We start from the raw sequence: 20,763 nt of genomic DNA, 5'->3' as shown, positions 1-20,763 counted from the left end.
ATCTGCACCCCGACCCAGGGACACCCAACTCTCAGGTTGCAACAATACAGGGTAGGATAGGCTTCAGAAAGACTCACCCATAATGAAGACCACCCACGCAAATAGAAGGAAGCCTATTAGTTGTGGAACTGTGCCCGGTCCCAGCAATAACTCAGGAGTCCAATGAGAACCCCATTGCCTTTCTGGAAAGTCCCAAAGAAGCCCTCCAAAAGTATACCAATCTGGACTTAGACTCTTACGAGGGACAGGTGATTTTTAAAAGACAAATTCCTGACCCAATGTGCATCAGACATCAGGATAAAGTTAAAACAGCTACAGCAGCAGAACCCTGCTGCCTCTTTAGATGAAATGGTCCAGAAAGCCACCAATACCTTTTAAAAAGAACAGGAGAGGGAGGCCAAGGCCCAGGAAAGGGAGAGAAGGAAAGAGACAAGCCATGCCCAGATGCTGGCTGCCCTCCAGGGAAGCCCTATGGCAAACCCTGAGTCCTTGAAGGACAAGGTACGAGGCAAATGCCTAATCTGTACACAGAAAGGACACTGGGCCAAAGGATGTCCAAACCATGGCAAGTCTACTAAAATGGCTTGCTACAAATTCCATCATTTGGGACATTGGGCAGCACAGGGAACTATATTCAATACCTTGTAATAATCTATAGTGGAAAAGAATATGAAAAATGATTCAGTTTTGTATACGTGTGCATAGCTGAATCACTTTGCTGTACCCCAGGAACTAACACAACATTGTAAATCAACTACACTTCAATTAGAAACAAAAAAGAATTTCACAGTAGTTGTCTGAATCTCTACCTATAACTTGAATTGGAATTTCATGTTCTTAAACGTTTCTTTTCCTTATGTAATTGTACCAGCACAATTAGAAACAGGCAGACCATCCAACAATATATGTAATGACCATTTGAAATCACCATTTGCGGCCATAGTAATTAATTACTTAGGCATTTATCTCCTAATGTTTTTCCCTCCATCAACATCCCACCCCACACCTCACTTAGGGATAGTCTTAAGTGATGGTGGTGGTCCCTCATGCTCCAGATTACTCGTGTCCTCTCTTGTCATTCAAGGAGGTTTGTGCACTCAGGAAATATATTAACAACCCAATTCCAGGATCCCATTTTGGAAATCTATTCCTGGGAGCTCTTCTAGTACCATTTATTGCATTGGTCAGGATGCTGGCAGGAAACAGATGACACAGTCAAAAAAAAAAAAAAAAAAAGATCTAGCCAGAAAGATTTCAATAAAGGGGATATTTAAGAGATAGGAGTCAGGATTAAGAAACCAACATGGAATGGTGAGACATTCAGGGTTTAGCAATATCGAGAAACCATTATCACACCAAGGCCTGAGGGCCAGAGGAAGAAACATTATTTCGGGATTCTTAGAGATAAACCCATGGAGAGGAGCCAGTCAAAATAATCTGTAACTGTAGATCAGTGGTTCTCACACTCCGTCAAGTACCAGAGTCACCAAGGGTGCATTAAAAAACCAATTACTCCAGTAGATCTGGAGTAGGACCTGAGACTCTGCATTTCTAACAAGCTCCCAGGTGGCACTGATGCTGCCGGAAGACAGCTCTTTGAGAACAATTTCCAGGGAGTAAATCATTCACTCTGAGAACTATAGCAAGATGAAGGATTTGGAGAATTCACACCCCAACCTCTCTCTCCTACCACTGATCTCCTACTGCTACTGCCTGCCATGGACCAAACCCAAACAGAAACTAAAGGATAAGGGATCCTGAGTGATACTGTCTGTAGAGGTCACCCTTCTAGAGAGCAGAGCAGAGCAGAGTGGAGACTGGAGTGGGGTGCAACAACAGAGAATTATCAGAACCACCACAGGGATCCACAGAAAAATGGACAGATAGATGAACCGACAGATACATGAATAAAAGGATAGAAGAATAATAATGTTAATATTGAGTGTTTCTTGTGTACCAACCTCTAAACTAAGGGTTTTGCTCAGACTACCTCTCATTTAATCCGAAGAAGGATTCCTGTCTTACAGATGAGGCTAAGACACAGAAACGAGACACTTTTCACATGGTCACACAGCTGGCAAGTAATGGAATCTAAATCCCAACCTAGGCATGCAAGCTCTAGAGCCTGACTCCCCTGTGCTGCTCTGTGATCAATGGCAGACAGGCAGTGTGGGATGGGAGGAAAGAGTGTAAATCTTGGGACTTCCCTGGTGCTCCAGAGGCAAAGGCTCCATGCTCCCCATGCAGGGGGCCCAAGTTCGATCCCTGGTCAGGGAACTAGTTCCCATATGCCACGATCCCTTGAGTCACAACAAAGATTGAAGATTCCTGGGTGCCAACACTAAAACCTCAGCACAGCCAAATAAATACTAAATTAATACAAAAAAAAAAGAGAGAGAGAGAGAGCGTAAATCTGGGACTTCCCTGGTGGCAGAGCAGATAAGAATCCACCTGCCAATGCAGGAGACACAGGTTCAAGCCCTGATCCAGGAACACTGCACATGCCGTGGAACAACTAAGCCCGTGTACCACAACTACTGAAGAACCTGTGCTCCCCGGTGAAAGAAGCCACTGCAATGAGAAGCTCGCACACTACAACAAACAGTAAACCCCCGCGCACCACAACTAGAGAAAGCATGTGTGCAATGAAGACCCAGTGCAGTGAAAAATAAAAATAAATAAATAATTTTTTAAGAGTGTAAATCTTAAAGATACCTGGTTCCATACACTGACTTGCCTTGTGACCTTGTGTTCTGAGCCTCATTCTTTATGTGTTTTTAAAGGCGATAATGATATGATAATATAGCTACTTCCTAGTTTTTTGGGGAAAGTTAAGCAAGGTAATAGTGGTAAGCTCCTCGGTACGAAATCTAGCATATAGTAAACGATCAGAAATACTATTACTACTTTATTATTAATGGATAAAAAGAAAAATAAGATCCCTTTGCAGCCTTTTGGAAGAAAATCAAGTGTAGTGAGGGAAACACTCCCCCATCCAAAAGAGAGTCCAGGACTTGGGTAGGGGTGGTTGAATGGGTGTCCCACATACTAGCTTCTCTTTTGAGGCCTTCTTTTCTGGTTTGTCTCTGGTCTCTTTCCTAAGGATGGGAAATCACTTGTCCCCTTCCTCATCAGTCTATTCCTTGAAATTTGGGGATTTGTGTGAATATGAGCTGGCCAGCCCCCTCTCCTTAAAAATCCCCTCTTGGTTCCCAGGATCCAAAGGAAGGGAAAGCTGAAGGGGGCTCTGCCAGGCCAGGCTCCGTCCAGCTGTTCTGTTGACCCAGGTGTTGAGCACATGAAAATGGTAACTGGATAAAGGGGCAGTGCTTGCTGAGTCAGGAGGTCGAACCCCAGGGGCCTGAGATGTGGGAAGGGGTGCTGGGCCTCCTTCCAAGGAACATTCCTTCTCAACTCTTTTGTCCCAAGGGAGAGACGGATTCCGAGATGATGGATGGGCAGGCACTGTGATGACCTGGGGAGGCTCTCCCGGCTCCACGGATGTTTTGAAGGCACCAGCTCTACCACCACCAGCACCAGAGACAAGAACCACAGAGAAAAGAGAGAGGAAAAGGCATGAACCCAGGGAAGGTGGCATGCCTCCTCACTCTGGTCCCTTGAAACAGAGCATCATTTCTGGAGGCCAGTGCAGTGGCTGATGATGCAAGTGCCACCAGAGAGGTGACAATGTGAACTCTCTCTCTTAAGCTGACAGCGCAAGGTCCCCTGCTTTCGGCCAGACTGCAGCCTGCCTAGTGGGTTCTTAGAGCTGAAGCCAAGGAAAACAGAGAGAAGGAAGGGGGGGCAGGGTCAGGTTCCATTAGACAGAGGGGGCCAGAGGGGAATCCACAGACGGGACTTGGAGGGGATTTCTGAGTGGGGAAAGTGAAAGTCCCGGGCCATAAATAGAAGGCAGCCCTAGCTTCCTCTAGCTGCCACACTCACGTTCCCAGATCCCTCACGCCCTGCACTTGCCAGTGGAGCCTTGACTTCACGGGGACTCTGCCCAATTCACTGGCTCACAGCTCGCCGGCAGTCAGCCTCCGCTCCCTCTCCATGGCATTCCAGACAGCCTCCCTGCTGGCCGTCAGCCTGCTGATCCTCTTCGTCTCCCCTGGTAAGACTGAGGGGAGGCTTGGCAGGGACGGGGGTGGGGTTGATGGCGGCAAGGAGCGGGATGTCTAGAGCTCAGACTGCTTGCCACTGGATGTGGGGGACCGTGTGAGTCAGGGTTGAATGTTTCAGTGAGCCTGGCGGCTCCCTGTGCCTGCAACTGGGAGTGTACCTGAGCCCCCAAATTCAAGCCTGTGTCTGTCTCTTGGTGTACCTGGAGCCTATGACTCCCCCTTTCTCTGCAGGCTCTATTGCCTGCTGCCTCAGTTTCCCAGGTAGGAGAGAACAGTCTATATTTGCTTAAGGTGGGGAGAGTGGGAGACACTGAGCCAGGGCTAATGATCAAAAATTTTAACAATTCCTAAGTTCTACTAATGTCAGCTTCCTGCTGCTATTCTACCCCCAGCCTGTTCCCCACCCCACATTCATCCCCCCACAGACACTGTGACCAGCAAGAATTCTCCATCTTAACTTCCCATGGGGAAGTTAAAAGGATTTGGGAGAGAAGTTGGGGTGATCCAGGTAGCAGAAAGTCATCTGTGGGGCTCAGAATAGCAGTTGTTGGCAAATAGCGTTTCAATTTATTTAGCAACCACAGGTGGCGCTAGTGGTAAAGAATCCGCCTGCCAATGCAGGAGACATAAGAGACATGGGTTCGATCCCTGGGTCAGGCAGATCCCCTGGAGAAGGGCATGGCAACCCACTCCAGTACTCTTGCCGGGAAAATTCTACTGACAGAGGAGCTTGGTGGGCTACAGTCCATGGGGTCACAAAGAGTCGAACATGACTGAAGCAATTTAACACGCAGGGCCATATTGGCGCATACTGGATGAGGATTAATCTCGTCTAGCTGCTGCCACACCCAGACAGATGTCCTTAACACCAGTGAGGGCTGGGACCTCCCCTCCTCAGGATCCCTGTATCTTGACACTAATCCCACCCTAGCTCTGGGAGGTGCCAACGACGCTGAAGACTGCTGCCTGTCTGTGACCCAGCGCCCCATCCCTGTATTCCTGGTGCGAGCCTACCGCTACCTGCTCCTCAAGGATGGCTGCAGGCTGCCTGCCGTCGTGTGAGTTTGAGGAGGAGCCTGTCTGGCCTCACCTCCCCCATCTGCCCCTGGTGAAACCCACTCTCACCCCCTTATCTCTCTTCTCCTTGCCAAGCTCAGCCCCTGCAAGGAAGTCCCTGAAAAGGTTCCCAGATGTGGTCCCCAGCCGTTGCCCTTCCCACTGGGCCTGCTGGGAAACTGGGTTCCAGGGCTGTTTTCTCTGACCTCTGACCTTTGCCTCCAGGTTCACCACCCAGAGAGGCCATGAGCTCTGTGCACCCCCAGACCAGCCATGGGTGGACCGCATCATCCGGAGACTGAAGAGGAACTCTGCCAGGGCAAGCCTGACCCTCCCCAGCCCTGCCTCCTCCCTCCAAGCCCCTGCCCAAGACCCCAGTCCGTGACCTTGCCTCTCCTTCCTCCCCCAGAGAAGTGTTCCAGTAGCTACCCCGTGACAGCCCAGAGAAAGCCCTGTGTTCGGGAGACAGAATGTGAATCACTGAAGCCCTGGGGAACCGAGGACCAGAAGGCAGGCCCCCTGCCCTCCCGCATCAGACCCGACCTGGCTGCAGCAGGGCGGCAGTGTCATTGTGAGTGTGAGTGTGAGCGAGGATGTGTGTGGTGAAGATTGCAATGTTTCCAATAAAGCCCAGCTGGTCCCCACGAGTCTGTCTGTCTGCCGTGTGTTTGCTGCCTGTCGGGGAGGACTGTGACAGGAAAGGGGAGATAGAATGGCAGGATTAGTTTTCACTCCGCAGCCTGAGCAAGTTCTGCCTAACACCCCGTGTTCTCAGGATCAGCTCCCATGATCAGCCCCCACCTCCCCTCTCCTCACAGCCCTGTCACACTCCAAGGCTCAGCAACACTAAACCTGTGTCGGTTCCCTGAACGACCCAAAACTCTCTCAGGCCTCTGAGTCTTTGCTCTCCAGGACAAGTGCTCAAGCATCCAGGTCTCCCAGGGATCTGGTGTTGCTGGGGGCAGGGAAGGGACTGGTTGGGAACCAGCTCTCATGGCTAGTGGAGGGGCAGGGGCCCAACTCTATTGCCGGGGGTTGGGGGGTTGGCAGGGGACGACCCAGCCACCCACACCATTCCCACTCTCTGGAACACTCTTCTCTCTCTTCTGCCTGCCTGGCTTCCCATCTGGGTCTGGATGACTCCTCCTCCAGGAAGCCTTCCCTCCTTCCCTCCTCCACACAGGGTTAGGAAGCCTCCCTCCCTCCCAAGATCCCAGGGCCCTCTGCCCCTCTCCTCCTGCAGCACTCAAGATGCTGAGTTATAATTGCTAGTTTGTCAGCCTTCCTGAACAGGGATCACATCTATTTTGGTTTCCATTGTCTCCCTGGTGTCCAGCACGCTGTTTGGCACAAGGTAATCAGTCAATAAGTATTTGTCTGGAGAACAGATAAATATGTAAAAAAAGGCTCAGCAGCCAGGGGTGAGGGCCCATCTGTCCAGACGGAATCTCACCTCCCAACCAGCCCTCTGTTGCCCACTCAGTCTAACCCAGTTCCAGCCCCAGCTGGGTCCACGTGGCAATACCGGGGCCCTGCTTCTCAGGGTAACTGGGAGCCAGAGGTCAGAGTGGAAGAAGGAGCAGCCACAGAGCTGGGGAGATTCAGCTCAGCAGCACCCACCACCACTTCATAGCCACATGGGCTACAGGGACTGAGGCCAGTGGAGTCGCAGGGAAGGAGTCTCCGCTCTGGGAGATGAAAGCCCTTGACTCGTGGAACATCCCACAAGGCTCCTCTGGGAGGAATGACCTCCTCATGCTCGGGAAGTCCCCTGGGGAGGCTGGCTGGTCTCCCGACTATGGCCCCTAAGGGCTTGTCTGGCAGGAAGCAGCAAATCTGTGCTCTTGCGGTTAGGAATGACAGCTAGTATACAACACTGAGCATCCTCATCTGGGAGCAGAGGCCAGCACCTTACCATATCCCTCATCCAGGAATCAAGGCACAGCTGGGCAGCCCTGGGGAGACAGGAGGGAATCAGAGGCCAGGGGGCTGTGCCAGCCCTCCTCACTGGACTGAGAGCAGAGCAGCTTCGTTCTCACCTCTGCTCCTAAGAGTGGGTGTTCAAAACCTGAAAAAACCTCCGAGACGCAGGAGTGGGTGGAAAAGGGATAGTTTGCAAGAACAACTGGTATAGCCAGGAAACTTGGCTCTGCTACCTGCGGGAAACTACCCATCCATTCATGCATCCATGCACCCATCCATCTAGCTGTCTCTGCGTCCATTAGAACTCCACCCATCCATCCACGCGTTCCCCGCCAACTCATCCATCCATTAACCCATCCATTAAGTCAGCCAACCGTGAAGCCCCAGAGACCCCTTTGGACCCGTGCCCTGTGCCGCAGCAGGCGGAGGACAAACACAGGTGGGAGCCGCGCACATCCCCACACATCCTCAGTTCCCAGGGAAGCCAAGCGGAGTTCAGTCTGCCACTGGGGCAGATACAAACTCTCCTTCTGGAGGCTTGAGAAAATGAACAGATGGAGTAGAGAAGGCAAGGGCAGGAGTCCTGAGGAGGTGTTACCAGGACAGAGCCCCCCCCCCAAACACACCACCTCCCTGGTACTGCCACTGTTGGGGGAGGAGACACAGGAACAGGGCACAGTTCTCCAGTCCTGTTTCTGCCCCTCACTGTGCAAATCTGGGCAAGTCCTTTCCTGCACTGCCCCCTCCAAGGCCTGCCTCCCCACATCTGTCATGTGTGGGCAGCAGGAGGGGGTGCTGAATTTTTAAGAGTCACTCCAAAAAAAGACTTAATTCCTAACTATATTAGTCTTAGGCTAACCCACCCTCCCAACACTCACACAGGCTCCCCCAAAGTCATGCACATTCAGAAGGGTCCCCATTTCCCCGGGGACCCAGGGACCACCCTCTAGGAATGAAGCTGAGGTTTGGGAAGAGAGAAACCGATCCAAGAGCTGGTGAAGTGGCTTGAGCAGCCCCCTGCTGGACCCTGGAGACCTGGAGGGGGAAGAACTTCCAGGAAGCCCAAGCCCTCCCAGCTCTCCTCCAGCCAGTGCTCTTCCTCCTGGCTTTCTCCCTCCCTCTTTTCCCCACCCCTAGCTACCAACCCTCCAGGGCACTGGGGCTTCTTCCCTTGTCTCCCTGCCAGACACAGGAGGGCTTAGCCCAGCAGTCTGTGACTTGTCCAGATCCACTTACACATTCTCAGCATCTGATTTCATCTAATCAATACCTCTCTTGTTTCGCTATGATTCACTGACAAGTGCTGAGACTTGATTTCTCCCAAGTTCTGAAGAGCCAGCTGCCGACCTGCCTGCATGACAGCGATGAAGCTGCCAGCTCTCTCTCTTGAGGGATGGGGTGTTCTGCCAGCTCCCTTACCAGGATATGGGAGCCTGCTGCCTGCCTCTAAGCGGACACCTTCCTCTCGCTATGGGTTTAAGGCTGGCAACTGAGTGTCAGCTCCCTACCTGAAGGCCTGTGGTCCCAGGCGCCTACATCTCCCTAAAGGGGCCTGACATCCTTGCTCAGGGAGCTCCCAGCCTTTGTATCCACCTTCATGGTGAATATGGAGGTGAACGGTATGGGAAAGAATCTGATGCTGGGAAAGACTGAGGGCAGGAGGAGAAGAGGGCGACAGAAGATGAGATGGCTGGATGGCATCATCAACTCAATGGACATGAGTTTGGGCAAACTCCGGGAGACAGTGAAGGACAAGGGAGCCTGGTGTGCTGCATCCAGGGGGTCAGCAAGAGTCAGACACAACTGAGCAACCGAACAACAAAAACAAATGGTAAATATGGCAGACAAAAAGCTTCCGGTCCACAGGGGAATTCCCTGGCAGTCCAGGGGTTGGGACTTGGCTCTTTCACTGCTGGAACCCCAGTTTAATCCCTGATCGGAGAACTCAGACCGCACAAGCTGACAACAGCCAAAAAAAAAAAAAAAAAAACTCCATGAAACAGTTCCCAGTGAAGAGGACTGGGCCTGTCCATCTCCATTGCCAACACTGTTCTGCCCAGAGCCTGGCACAGAACAAGGCCCAGCGCACAACTGATTATCAAACAATGGAATTGAATCTGACCCTTTCCCACGATTATCCCACCACCACTCACACCTGGAGCACATCCAGTTCTCCAGACAGCGGGGCTGTCTCTGTTACATGGCTAAGTGTTTGCTCAGAGCCAGCTCCATACGGTTTTGATCAGATTTTCAACATCTCGTGTTCAATTTCTCGGCAAGCCCCCACCACACAACCCCTTCTCTGGCGTCCGGGAAACTCAGGAACAGACAGAAAACCTTGGAAATAAGAGCTTCACTGGGGAGCAAGACTCCCAAGTGGGGAGTTTCCTCCAAGAGCCCCTCTGCCGTAATAAACAGGCACTTTTCTGGTCAGAGGACTTTCTTGATGGTCTGAGACTTTCTTTGTCCACGTGGGAGGACTTGGCTTGGTAGTACTAGCTAAACCACCCCCAGTGCTTACTAAGTACTGGACACGGCTCTTCAAGTGCTAAATGATATTAGCACTTGTAGCTGAGGGAACTGAGGTGTGGAGGTTAAGTAACTTTTCCACGCTGCACAGTCAGTAAAGTGGCAGAGCCTGGGGGGATCCCAGCTGGGCAGATCAGCTCCAGAATCTGTACTCTTAGCTACCAAACATACCACCTCGCTGAGGTGACCCACCTCCTAAGTAAAAAATGGGAAAAATACAGCAGGGGAGGTCTGAGGAAGGAAGGGGCCCTCAGAGAACATGAGAGCCACGGCTTTGAGGGCTGACTTTGGGCCAGACTCCAAGCTGAGTCCTTTATGTACATTATTACTGCATCCTCAAACAACCCTGTGAGGTGAGATCACTCATCCCATTCTACATATGAGGAGACTGAAAGGTAGAATGAGCTCATGAGTCCACTCGACTAGTGAGTAGAAAAGCTGAGGCCGCAGTCCAAGTCTGCTGGGCGGGTAGCACTTGAGCTGAGGGCTGGCAGCTGGGATGGCCAGATTGGGTGGACAGGCTTGGCTTCCTAGGAAGGGCTGGGAAAACACAAAAGAAGTAGCTGGTCCTGTGGCTAAGACTCCATGCTCCCAATGCAGGGGGGCCCAGGTTTGATCCCTGGTCAGGGAACTAGATTCCACATGCTGCAACTGAGTTTGCAGGTCACAACTAAAGATCCTGGGTGCTGCAACTAAGACTTGGCACAGCCAAATAAATAAATATTTTATTTTAAAAAGGAGAGAAGAAGCTGGAGACCTTGGGCAGGATCCCAGGACTAGAGTTCAGACACAGATATGCCCCTTGGAGGCCTCCTGGGCTGACCTCTCCAGCAGAAGGGGAGCCTGCCTCCCCTGAGCATCCAGGAGAAAGTGAGCACAGGTTCTCCAGGTCTGCTCAGGCCTCAGTTTTCCCAAGAGTGGAGAGTGGAGAAGGGGCTTAGGCTACAACTATGCCCATCTTCTTACCTCCATTCCCGGGGAGTAGCAGAGGCCAGGACCTGGTAACGTTGAAATGAAAGGGGAAATGGAGGGCAGGGCTGGGACCCAGAGGGCAGGGATAGGAGCCTGTCTAGGGGTTTGGTGGGAGGGACTTCTGGAAGGAGTAGGCCTCTCAGGGGCCTCTGATCCAGTCTGGCTGGAACCCCTGCAGGGCAGAGCATCTGGGGGCTGCAAGGGTGGGATCAGACTCCTGAAGGAGCCACTCTGACAGCTACTTCCATCTCCTGAAGGGCCAGGCATGGGCAGGATGGGGAGGAGGACAAGGGTGAGGGTGGAGTCTGAGGATCAGCGTAGATGGGGATGTCAGACCTCCCACCCCACTTCTATCCCTAGGACCACTGAATCTTCCATGGCTCAAAGGGGAAGCAGAAGATGCGGCCTCCCCTACAAAGCAGTCCAGCCAGAGCTGGACGGCTATAACCCTAGCAACTTCAACACTGCCCTGCCAGATAACAGGACCCACCCCAACCCACCTGCCCACAGTTCTGGATCTCAGAATCGCACTCACTGGAAATCTGGACCCATCACCATCAAAACCTCTATCACCTTGCCAACCTCATACCTGTCAGACCATGATTTCAAGGATCTTCCCCCAAGAGGAAGGCACCCCCTTCCTACCTGTAGGGGCCCAACACTGTAAAGCCCTTCATCAATTAAGGAATCCTGGCAGCACATCCCATACCTATTGGTGTCCCCATTGCTGACAAGACCCCCATTCGAGGGCCCCTCGTTACTATCAGGACACCATTCCTCTTGGGAAATACTATGCCTGTCAGAAATTCCCCAGCCTGTCAGGCAGGACGGCAGCAATGTACTGCTACAAACATTTTTCCATGTAGCCCATGTAAATGGCACCCTCTGGCGTGGCAGCCCTAAGGGGATCAATGAATCTCCTTAGGGTCAGAGTAGAGTCCCCAGTGATTTAAAGGCTGCCATGACATACAGTCCCAGCCCTGGGGAACCCTTGTGTCTAAAGTGATGCCACATCACTGTCCGGAACTCAGAATATTTATTCATACCAGGCACTGTTCTAGGTGCTGGTGGTACAACAGCAAGCAAGACATACTGTCTTGGGCTTCAGGGAGCCTAATGTAATCTTTTCAGGATCCTACAATGGAAGATAAGCTCTATTGATAACTGAGACTAATAGGAAATCCCTCAAACATACAAAGGGGTTAAGACTGTGGGCAGTGGGGAAAAAAAAAGATAAATACCGCGATAGTTCATCCCATGACTGTCCAACAACATGCATCCTTCTTCCCACACCCTAGACTTAACATTTTAAGGGTATCATCTAACGTAAGATCACTTTTGTCTATACAACCAAAAGGATTCACTGATCCCCAAAGACAGACTCTTCAGAGCCTTGGCAATTACCACATCTGTCTTAGCTTGGGCTGCCATAATAAAATGCCATGGACTGAATGGCTTAAACAACATGCATTCTCTCACTGTTTTGGAGGTCAGACATTCAGTACCAAGGTGCCAGCACGGTAGGTTTCTCTTGGGAGCTCTCCTCCTGGCGTGCAATGCTCACTTTCTTACTATGGCATCACAGGGCAGAGATCTCTCCCTTTCCTCCTCTTCTTTGAAGGCCACAGTCCTATAAGACTAGAGCCCTACCCTTATGATTCCATTTAACCTAAATTACTCCTTAAAGACCCTCTCTCTAGACACTGTCACATAAAGGCTTAGGGTTTCAACATATGAATTCTTGGGGTCACAGGACACAATTCATCCTACAGCAAAAGCTAAATCTAAATCCAAGAACTCAGAATGACATCCATCCCTCCTCTAGTTTTGCTGTAATCTCATCTCCCTATTCTACGACTCATGGTGATCACCAGCAGCACACCTGATTGGCCAGGATAGGCTGGGTGATGCTGCAATAACAAATGACATCTAAATCTGAGTGGCTGCTGAACACAAGATTCTATTCCACCCGCATATCAGGCCTGCGGTGGGTCTAGGCGATCTCTAGCACAGCTGTGCTCCATGTGGTGGCTCAGCTCAACATTCCAGGCTGCTTCAATCCCTTGGCAGGTTCCTTCAGATCACCACATGTTTCCATGATGGCTCCAGCCAGGCAAGACAGCAAGGGAAACCCTTCCTTAAATGCTCCTATCCACAAATGACACACACCATTTCTGCACACATTTCCCCAGCTAAAGTGAGTGATACACCCATGCCCAACTTCAAGGGAGCAACTGCCAGGAGGGGAAGCAAACCAGAATCTTAGTGAGTGGTAGTAATATCACCACAACAACCTGTATTCAGGAATGGAATAGAACTTCCCTGGTGCTTCAGTGGTTAAGAGTCAACCCACCAGCTAGAAGGGTGGAGTAGGGAGGGAGAAGGGAAAGGAGGTTCGGGAGGGAGGGGATGCGGGTGTATCTACGGCTGATTCTTGTTGATGTATGCCAGAAAGCCACAAAATTCTGCAAAGCAAATACCCTTCAATTCAAAAAATCAAGTGGCAAAAATAAAAATAAAAGAATCCACCTGCCACTGAAGGGTACACCAGTTCGATCCCTGCTCCAGGAAGACTCTGCATGCCATGGGGCAACTAAGCCCGTGCACCACAACTCCTGAGCCCACGGTCCCTAGGGCTGGTGCTCCACAACAGGAAAAGCCACCACCGTGGGAAACCCATGCACGCCAACCAGAGAGTAGCCCCCACTCGCCACAACTAGAGAAAGCCCACATGCAGCAACGAAGACCCAGGACAGCCAGAAATAAAGGAAATAAATAAGGAAATAGATAGTTAAATTAAATCTCTCATTTAAAAAAAAAAAGAATGGAATAAAGGGGGATGAAGGAAAATAGGAGTCAGTTAAAGAAATAGTGAATTTCACAGCCAGGAAGGAAGTATGAATAAAAGCTGTAGTCAGTAGTTCTGGAACTAGTCCTAGGGCTTAACTAGGATTTATTACTTCTTTCTTATATTAGTTTTCTAGTGCTGTGTAACAAATCACCACAAATTTAGCAGCTTCAAACAGTCCAAATGTATTATCTCACAGTTTCTGTGGGCCGACGGTCAGGTACAGGTTAACTGGGTCCTCTGCTCGGGGTCTCATCAGGCTGATCTCAGGTGTCAGCCAGCCTGCCATCTCATCTCAGACTCTGAGTCCTCTTCCAAATCCACTGGGTGTTGACAGTTGTGGGTTTAGGACTGACGCCCTGAGTTCCTAGAACCGCCTGCAGCTCCCCGCTCCACGGCCCTCTTCACAACATGGCAGCTTGCTTCTTCAAGGGCAACGTGAGAGCTTCTGCTGCTGCTTCTTATTTTTCGGCTCTGGACACATTTCCCAAGGGCTCGCCTAACTAGGTCAGGCCCAGGCAGGGGAATCTTCCTTTTGACTAACTCAAAGGTAACTAATTTGGGGTCCTTAGTTACGTCTGCAAAATCCCTTCACTGTTGCCATACAGTATAACCTAACCACATCATTGATATCCCACCGCATTCACAGGTTTAGAGGCCCAGAGGATTCCCTCAAAGCAAGGAGACCAGACAGGGCATGCACACCATTAAGGAGGAAGCTTAAATTCTGTTTACCACACTTCCTCCACAATTCATTCCCTTTATCTCCAACTGCCATTTTGGCTGGTTGACATTCTATGCCTGCTCTGTGTGTGTGTGTGTGTGTGTGTGTGTGTGTGTGTGTGTTCAGTCGACCTGTCTAGTCTGACTCCTTGCGACCCTATGGCCTATAGCCTGCCAGACACCCCCCGTCCATGGAATTTTCCAGGCAAGAATACTAGAGTGGGCTGCCATTTCCTACCCCTGGGGATCCTCCTGACCAAGGGATCGAACCCATGTCTCCTGCAATGGCAGGCAGATTCTTTAACTGAGCCACCTAGGAAGTACCTATACCTGCTAAGAGACCCAAACTTTCACACCAAAAGGATACTAACCCCTGATGGTCCTCCCTGATTAAGGTCATGGGGTCCTCCATGAACTTTGACCACTGGGCCTGGCATCACCAGGAGGTGCCCTAAATACCCCAGGGATTATTCCCCACATACATAGCCTCTCACACCACTCGCCCTCCCCTGCCTCACCCACATCAGGATTGATCACAAACTCCATCCCTCCTCTTAGCCTTTGTGCTTGCTGTTCATCCTGCCTGGAATGTCCTCCCTCCTGCCTCACCCATCCTCAAGGCTCTGCGGAGGTCCCTCCTCTGCGTAGCCTCTTCTGCCTTCCCTCTGTCCTCCCAACCCTGAGGGCTCATCACCAGCCACACAGGCCACCTACTGCTTGATTTCAGAGACCCTTGTCTCCTACACTTCTCCTGAGAAAGCTCAGTTCAAGCCCAGAAACTCTAGGGCCTAGAGTGGCCCAAACAGCAGAAAATGAAAGAGAGAGGGTGTTCAGGAAATTCTGGCAGGGGCTTTACGTGAAGCTCCTGAGGGCAGGAGGAAGGGGAGGAGGGTGCACTGTTGCTCAAGACGCCCTTTCCCTTCTGATGCACCATCACCTCCAGAAGTCCTCTGCAACATCTACCCACACTGGAACTGAAGGGCCATCTTTGCCCTGCAGGCTGGGCTGGGACCCTCGGGACAGGGATAGAGGGACTGGAGAACAAGGGTGGGGCAGTGAAGCAAATCCCTTCCTAGGATCGGGGACTTCCAGAAGCTGGGTCATCTGATTTCTTGCTCATTTCCAGCTTCTTTCTGGAATAAAGAGGGCCCAGGCTCCTCAGGCTAGAGCCCCACTTCCACTGGCCACACATGCCGTTTCCTCTGTACACGAGACGCCCTCTGCAGGCCCCAGGAGGTTGGCACTCAGTCCAGGAGCCTCACACCCCTTTTCCCTATGCACTAATGCCCTCTGCAGGCCGTGTGAGGTCAACAGATGGATTAAACAGTCACAACACACAGACACACGAACACACAGGTGAAGACACCTTTACCCACATGCATATGTCCATACCCACACACATATACAAGCACATAATCGGTCACACAGCCAACCACTCACATCTATCAAGGACACACCACAGACACTTAAGTACATAATCACAATGCGGACACAAGGGCACATATAGACACACATACATTATTACACACACACACCGTCATGGGAGCAGGCACAGAAACACACATGGATATAATCTTTCCTCCTGGAGAAGGGTATTTGTTTGGAAGGAAAAGGTTAAAAAGCTACCGGGCGAATAGGGTAATAACCTGAATTGTGGACTTAATAAAAGAAGGTATTTATTTTTAATTAATTAATTTCTTTGTGGCTGTCGCTGGGTCTGTCCGTGGGCTTTCTCTAGTCGTGGTGAGTGGGGGCTACTCTCTAGTTGTGGAGCTCAGGCTTCCCACTGCTGTGACTTCTCTTGTTGCAGAGCACAGGTTCCAGATGTGCAGGCTCAGTAGTTGCAGCACATGGGCTTAGCTGCCCCACAGCATGCGGAATCTTCCCAGACCAGGGATTGAATCTGTGTCCCACGCATTGGCAGGTGGATTCTTAACCACTAGACTACCAGGGAAGTCCTAATGGGGACTGTTGACTAGACAGCCTTTTATTTTGCTAGGCACTGGCAGGCTGGTTATAGTTTTGGAATAGTGCAGATAAGAGATGGGGTAGGGGCTTCCCTGGTGGATCAGTGGTAAAGAGTCTGCCTGCCAATACAGGAGACACTGGTTTGATTCCTGATCTGGAAAGATCCCACATGCTGCGGGGCAACTAAGCCCATGAGGCACAAATACTGAAGCCCATGCACCTAGAGCCTATGCTCCGCAAGGCTCCGCAGTAAGAAGCCAGTGCACCAAAATGAAGAGTAGCCTCTACTTGCCACAACTAGAAAAAAGTGCAACAGGGAAGACCCATCACAGCCATAAATAAATAAAATTATTTTTTAAAAATAGTTGAGGTAGGCGCCTTGTTAGCGCAGTAGGTAGCACATCAGTCTCATAAAAATAGTTGAGGTAGAGCTACTAAAAAGAAATTTGGAGTATGCAAGAGCTTAATCTTTATAACTTGCATGAAAGCTCATTCTTAGAAGTTGAAGCTCATTCTTAGAAGTTCCTGAGCTCAGCAAGCCAGACTAAACTATCCCTACCGCATTCCAGACACCCTAAAAATAGAGAGGCCTCCTGATACTGGTAATTCATGGGAGGTGATAAATGAGAAAGGGGGATGGACCTAACCACCACTGAGCACCCACTCACTGTGAGTCAGGCACATGGACTATCTCACAAGATACAAATTATTCCCATTTTACAGATCCCATTTCCTTGAATCCCTTGGATTCAAATACAAGAGTTTGAGTAAAAAATTCTGTTGTTTCCACTACATGAGTAATGGCAAATGCAAGGGATATAGGTTTCCATTCCCTACTCATGTTCCCAACAATGACAGAATGTATGCATCTTCCCCACTGATCCAGATCAGGGATTGGCAAGCTATGGCCCAGCCAGCCTGCTGCCTGCTTTTGTAAATAAAGCTTTATCAGAATATAGCCATGCCTAACCATTTATGTATAGTCTACGGCTACTTTGGGGGTACAGAAACAGTATGGCCTGCACAACCTTATTTATTATCTAGACCTTTATCAAAAAGGTTTGCTAACCTCTGATCCAAACCCAGCCTCAAATGGGAGTTGACAAGTCTTACTGCCTTTGGTGTCTCAGCATAGAAGGATGACCAGATAAATAAATAAATGGGATAGATCAATAGATGGATGGATGAACAGATGGACAGACATATACAGGTAGTGTATCAGAGTTTTGCTCCAAATAGGCACCAGTTTTCTGCCATTTATAAGCCATGAAACACTGGGCAAGTTAATCTTTCTGGGCCTTAGTTCCTCATCTGTAAAATGGGGATAATAATACAATGATCATTATCCAGGCCTTTCTCTGTTGAAAATGACAAAACCCAACTTAAAGTAACTTAAGTAAAAAGTTAAATATGTCATATCACAGATTAAGATTTAGTCTACTTCAGCCCTGTGTTGGACCCAGGAATTCAAATGATGTTATCTCCATCTTTTAACCTGACTTCTCGCTAATCCTTTTTTGTAGGGGCCTTATTCCTATTATAAACAGGTTATCTTCTAGCAGCAGAAAATATGGCCACTGAAAGCCTTAAGTCTAAATCTGTATAGTAAGTGATCCAAAATAGAGGCCCTCTTTCTCCTAACATCAAAGCTCATGCAAACCTTTGAACTGGGCTTATGACATAAACTCAGTTCTTCAATATATTACAGTGGCCAGGCAATGAGGTAGTCTGGTCAGAACACTATGACTGACAACGCCAACAGGACCACATGAAGTGAGAGAGAAATTCTCTAAAGAAGCCAGAAAAAGGAGTATAGAAAAATGTCTGCATGAACAAAAACATCACTCACATCATTCTACTTCAGAGATCTGCCATGAGAAAATTATTTTAAAGCATTTAGCGTGGTGCATGGCACTTAAGTATCAACAAACATTAATTATTACCATAACTTGATAGATGAATGAACGTATTAATAGATGGCTAATGGTTAAACATTGTTGCTGTTGTTCAGCCACTAAGTCATGTCCAACTTTTTGCGATCTGGACGGCAGCACACCAGGCTTCCCTGTCCTTCACAACCTCCTGGAGTTTGCTCAAGCCCAAGTCCATTGAATCAGTGATGCCATCCAACCATCTCATCCTGTGTCACCCTCTTTTCCTCCTGCCCTCAATCTTTACCAGCGTCAGGGTCTTTTCCAATGAGTTGGCTCTTCACATCAGGTGGCCAAAGTACTGGAGCTTCAGTTTCAGCATCAGTCCTTCCAATGTTTAAACATACAAATGAATAAATGAAGATGAAGATGTGAAAAGACAGATGAAAGGCAAGATGGGAAAATAAAGAGACAAAGATGGGGAGACATACAGACACATGGATGGATGGATGGATGATGGAAAGACAAAAATGGGCCCATAGTTAGTCTTGTCACATCATATGCTTTAGGGCTGGGAATGGGAAACCAAACAACACTCCACAATTGTGTCTCCTGAGAGGTCTCCTCCTCTGGTTTGTCTCTTGGGTCCCTCTAATCAGATTAGGGAAACACTTGCTCCCCATCCTCATCTCTAGTTTTCTTGTGTCTCTGTGAATTGACCAGCCCCTCTCCTCAGAAATCCCCTCCCAATTTCGAGGATAGGGAAGTCATGGCAGAAGGGGGTGTTCTAAGTAGAGGCGCCCTTATGCTCCTTCCGCTGCCTAGGCTCAGCTTGGAGCCTAGGAAAATAGTGGAGGAGAGGGACAGTGCTGACTGGGCCAGGAGGTAAACCCTAGCACCCCGAGAGCTGGGCCTGCTTCCAAAAAACCTTTGTTTTAGCCCTGCTCAGTCAAGAGAGGAACATGTCTCAGACGATAGATGTGTAGGCACTGTGATGGGCTTAGCGACACCTGGGAAGAGACCGTCTTCAGGCTTAACCTGCTACTTGTGACTGTCCTCAGGGAATCCAGGGGACCAGCTGGGTGCCATCTTTCCCACTCCAGTAATCTTAGGACCACAGAGAAGAGGTGGGAGTGAGGAGAAACCTCAGAAAGAGGAAGGCACCCCCCTTGCTCTGATCTCTAATTCTGAACTAAGCTCTGACCCTTTGCCTTAAACCTGAAGTTCAAGAGACTTTTCTGGTGGTCCAGTGGTGAAGACTCTGAGCTTCCAAGGCAGGAACACAGGTTTGATTCTGGTCAGGAACTAAGGTCCCACATGCTGCACAAAGCAGCCAAAATCAATAAATTTAAAAAAAAAAAAAAAAAAAAAACCTGATGTTCAAATGCCTTCAAGAGGATGACACTGAGAACCCTCTTCTAATAGCGCAATTCAGTCCCGTTCCCTTGTCCAAAAAGTTGCATGTTGAGGTTCTCAGAGCTAAAGACAAGCAGTGGGAAATGGGAACAGGGAAGCTATGGGAACAGCGAGTCATGAAAGGGAAAAAAGGTTCACCCAGACAGATGGAGAGAGTGGGGAGTGTATTCAGTGGAAAGGTATTCTGCTAGCAATTCTTGTTGTTGTTGTTTAGTTGCTAAGCCCTGTCTGAGTTTTTGTGACCCCATGGACTGTAGCCCGCCAGGCTCCTCCGTCCATGGGATTTCCCAGGCAAGAATACTGGAGTTGGCTGCCTTTTCCTTCTCCAGAGGATCTTCCTGACCGAAGAATCAAACCTGTGTCTCCTGCATCCAATGAGCCACCAGGGAAACCCAGGAGTTCTTTCAATTCAATTGAGACACAAACCACCCAGAGCTAGTGTTAGATTCCACAGGCTTAAGGGCACAATCCCAACAAGCTTGCTTGAGACGCCAGCAACAAGTGGGGTCCTCAGGCCACCTGCATTTCTGACTGACTAGCTACAAGTCCAGGAGGCTCTAAAACTCAGATCCGAAAGTTCACTAGAATGACTCGTAGAACTCAGAAGTTCTATACTCACAATTAGTTTTTAATAAAGTAGGACTCTCAAGAGTCTTCTCCAACACCACAGTCCAAAAGCATCAATTCTTCGGTGCTCAGCTTTCTTTATAGTCCAACTCTCACATCCATGCATGACCACTGGAAAAACCATAGCCTTGACTAGATGGACCTTTGTTGACAAAGTAATGTCTCTGCTTTTTAATATGTTGTTTAGGTTGGTCATAACTTTCCTTCCAAGGAGTAAATGTCTTTTAATTTCATGGCTGCCATCACCATCTGCAGTGATTTTGGAGCCCAGAAAAATAAAGTCAGCCACTGTTTCCACTGTTTCCCCATCTATTTGCCAGGAAGTGATGGGACCAGATGCCATCATCTTAGTTTCCTGAATGTTGAGTCAAAGAATTGATACTTTTGAACTGTCGTGTTGGAGAAGACTTGAGAGTCCCTTGGACTGCAAGGAGATCCAACCAGTCCATCCTAAAGGAGATCAGTCCTGGGTGTTCATTGGAAGGACTGCTGTTAAAGCTGAAACTCCAATACTTTGGCCACCTGATGCGAAGAGCTGACTCATTGGAAAAGACCCTGATGCTGGGAAAGATTGAGGGCAGGATGAGAAGGGGACGACAGAGGTTGAGATGGTTGGATGGCATCACCGACTCGATGGACATGGGTTTGGGTGGACCCAAACCCATGGTGGTGGACAGGGAGGCCTGGCGTGCTATGGTTCATG

General features: G+C 49.5%; 1 protein-coding gene and 1 long non-coding RNA gene across 2 annotated transcripts in view; one reads left to right on the top strand and one right to left on the bottom strand.

The window, feature by feature from the left end:
- LOC136176597 (uncharacterized) overlaps positions 1-20,763 on the bottom strand; it is a 165,973-nt gene that overhangs the window by 143,167 nt on the left and 2,043 nt on the right. The window lies entirely within an intron of this gene.
- On the top strand, positions 3,864-5,823 carry CCL19 (C-C motif chemokine ligand 19). Its single transcript, XM_065947183.1, has 4 exons — positions 3,864-4,117; positions 5,059-5,185; positions 5,409-5,502; positions 5,593-5,823. The coding sequence occupies exons 1-4, from the start codon at positions 4,057-4,059 to the stop codon at positions 5,617-5,619; spliced, it is 309 nt and encodes a 102-aa protein (XP_065803255.1). The 5' UTR covers positions 3,864-4,056; the 3' UTR covers positions 5,620-5,823.

Source organism: Muntiacus reevesi, chromosome 10 (assembly GCF_963930625.1).
Source record: "Muntiacus reevesi chromosome 10, mMunRee1.1, whole genome shotgun sequence".
In the NCBI taxonomy this organism is placed as follows: domain Eukaryota; kingdom Metazoa; phylum Chordata; class Mammalia; order Artiodactyla; family Cervidae; genus Muntiacus; species Muntiacus reevesi.
Note: the sequence above shows the minus strand (reverse complement) of the source record. Positions and strands in the feature narration are given on the sequence as shown.

Coding starts and splice junctions, on each gene's coding strand:
- CCL19 (XM_065947183.1), top strand. CDS start 4,057: ATGGCATTCCAGACAGCCTCCCTGCTGGCCGTCAGCCTGCTGATCCTC. Junction 5,186..5,408: donor TGCAGGCTGCCTGCCGTCGT/GTGAGTTTGAGG, acceptor CTTTGCCTCCAG/GTTCACCACCCAGAGAGGCC. Junction 5,503..5,592: donor TGAAGAGGAACTCTGCCAGG/GCAAGCCTGACC, acceptor TTCCTCCCCCAG/AGAAGTGTTCCAGTAGCTAC.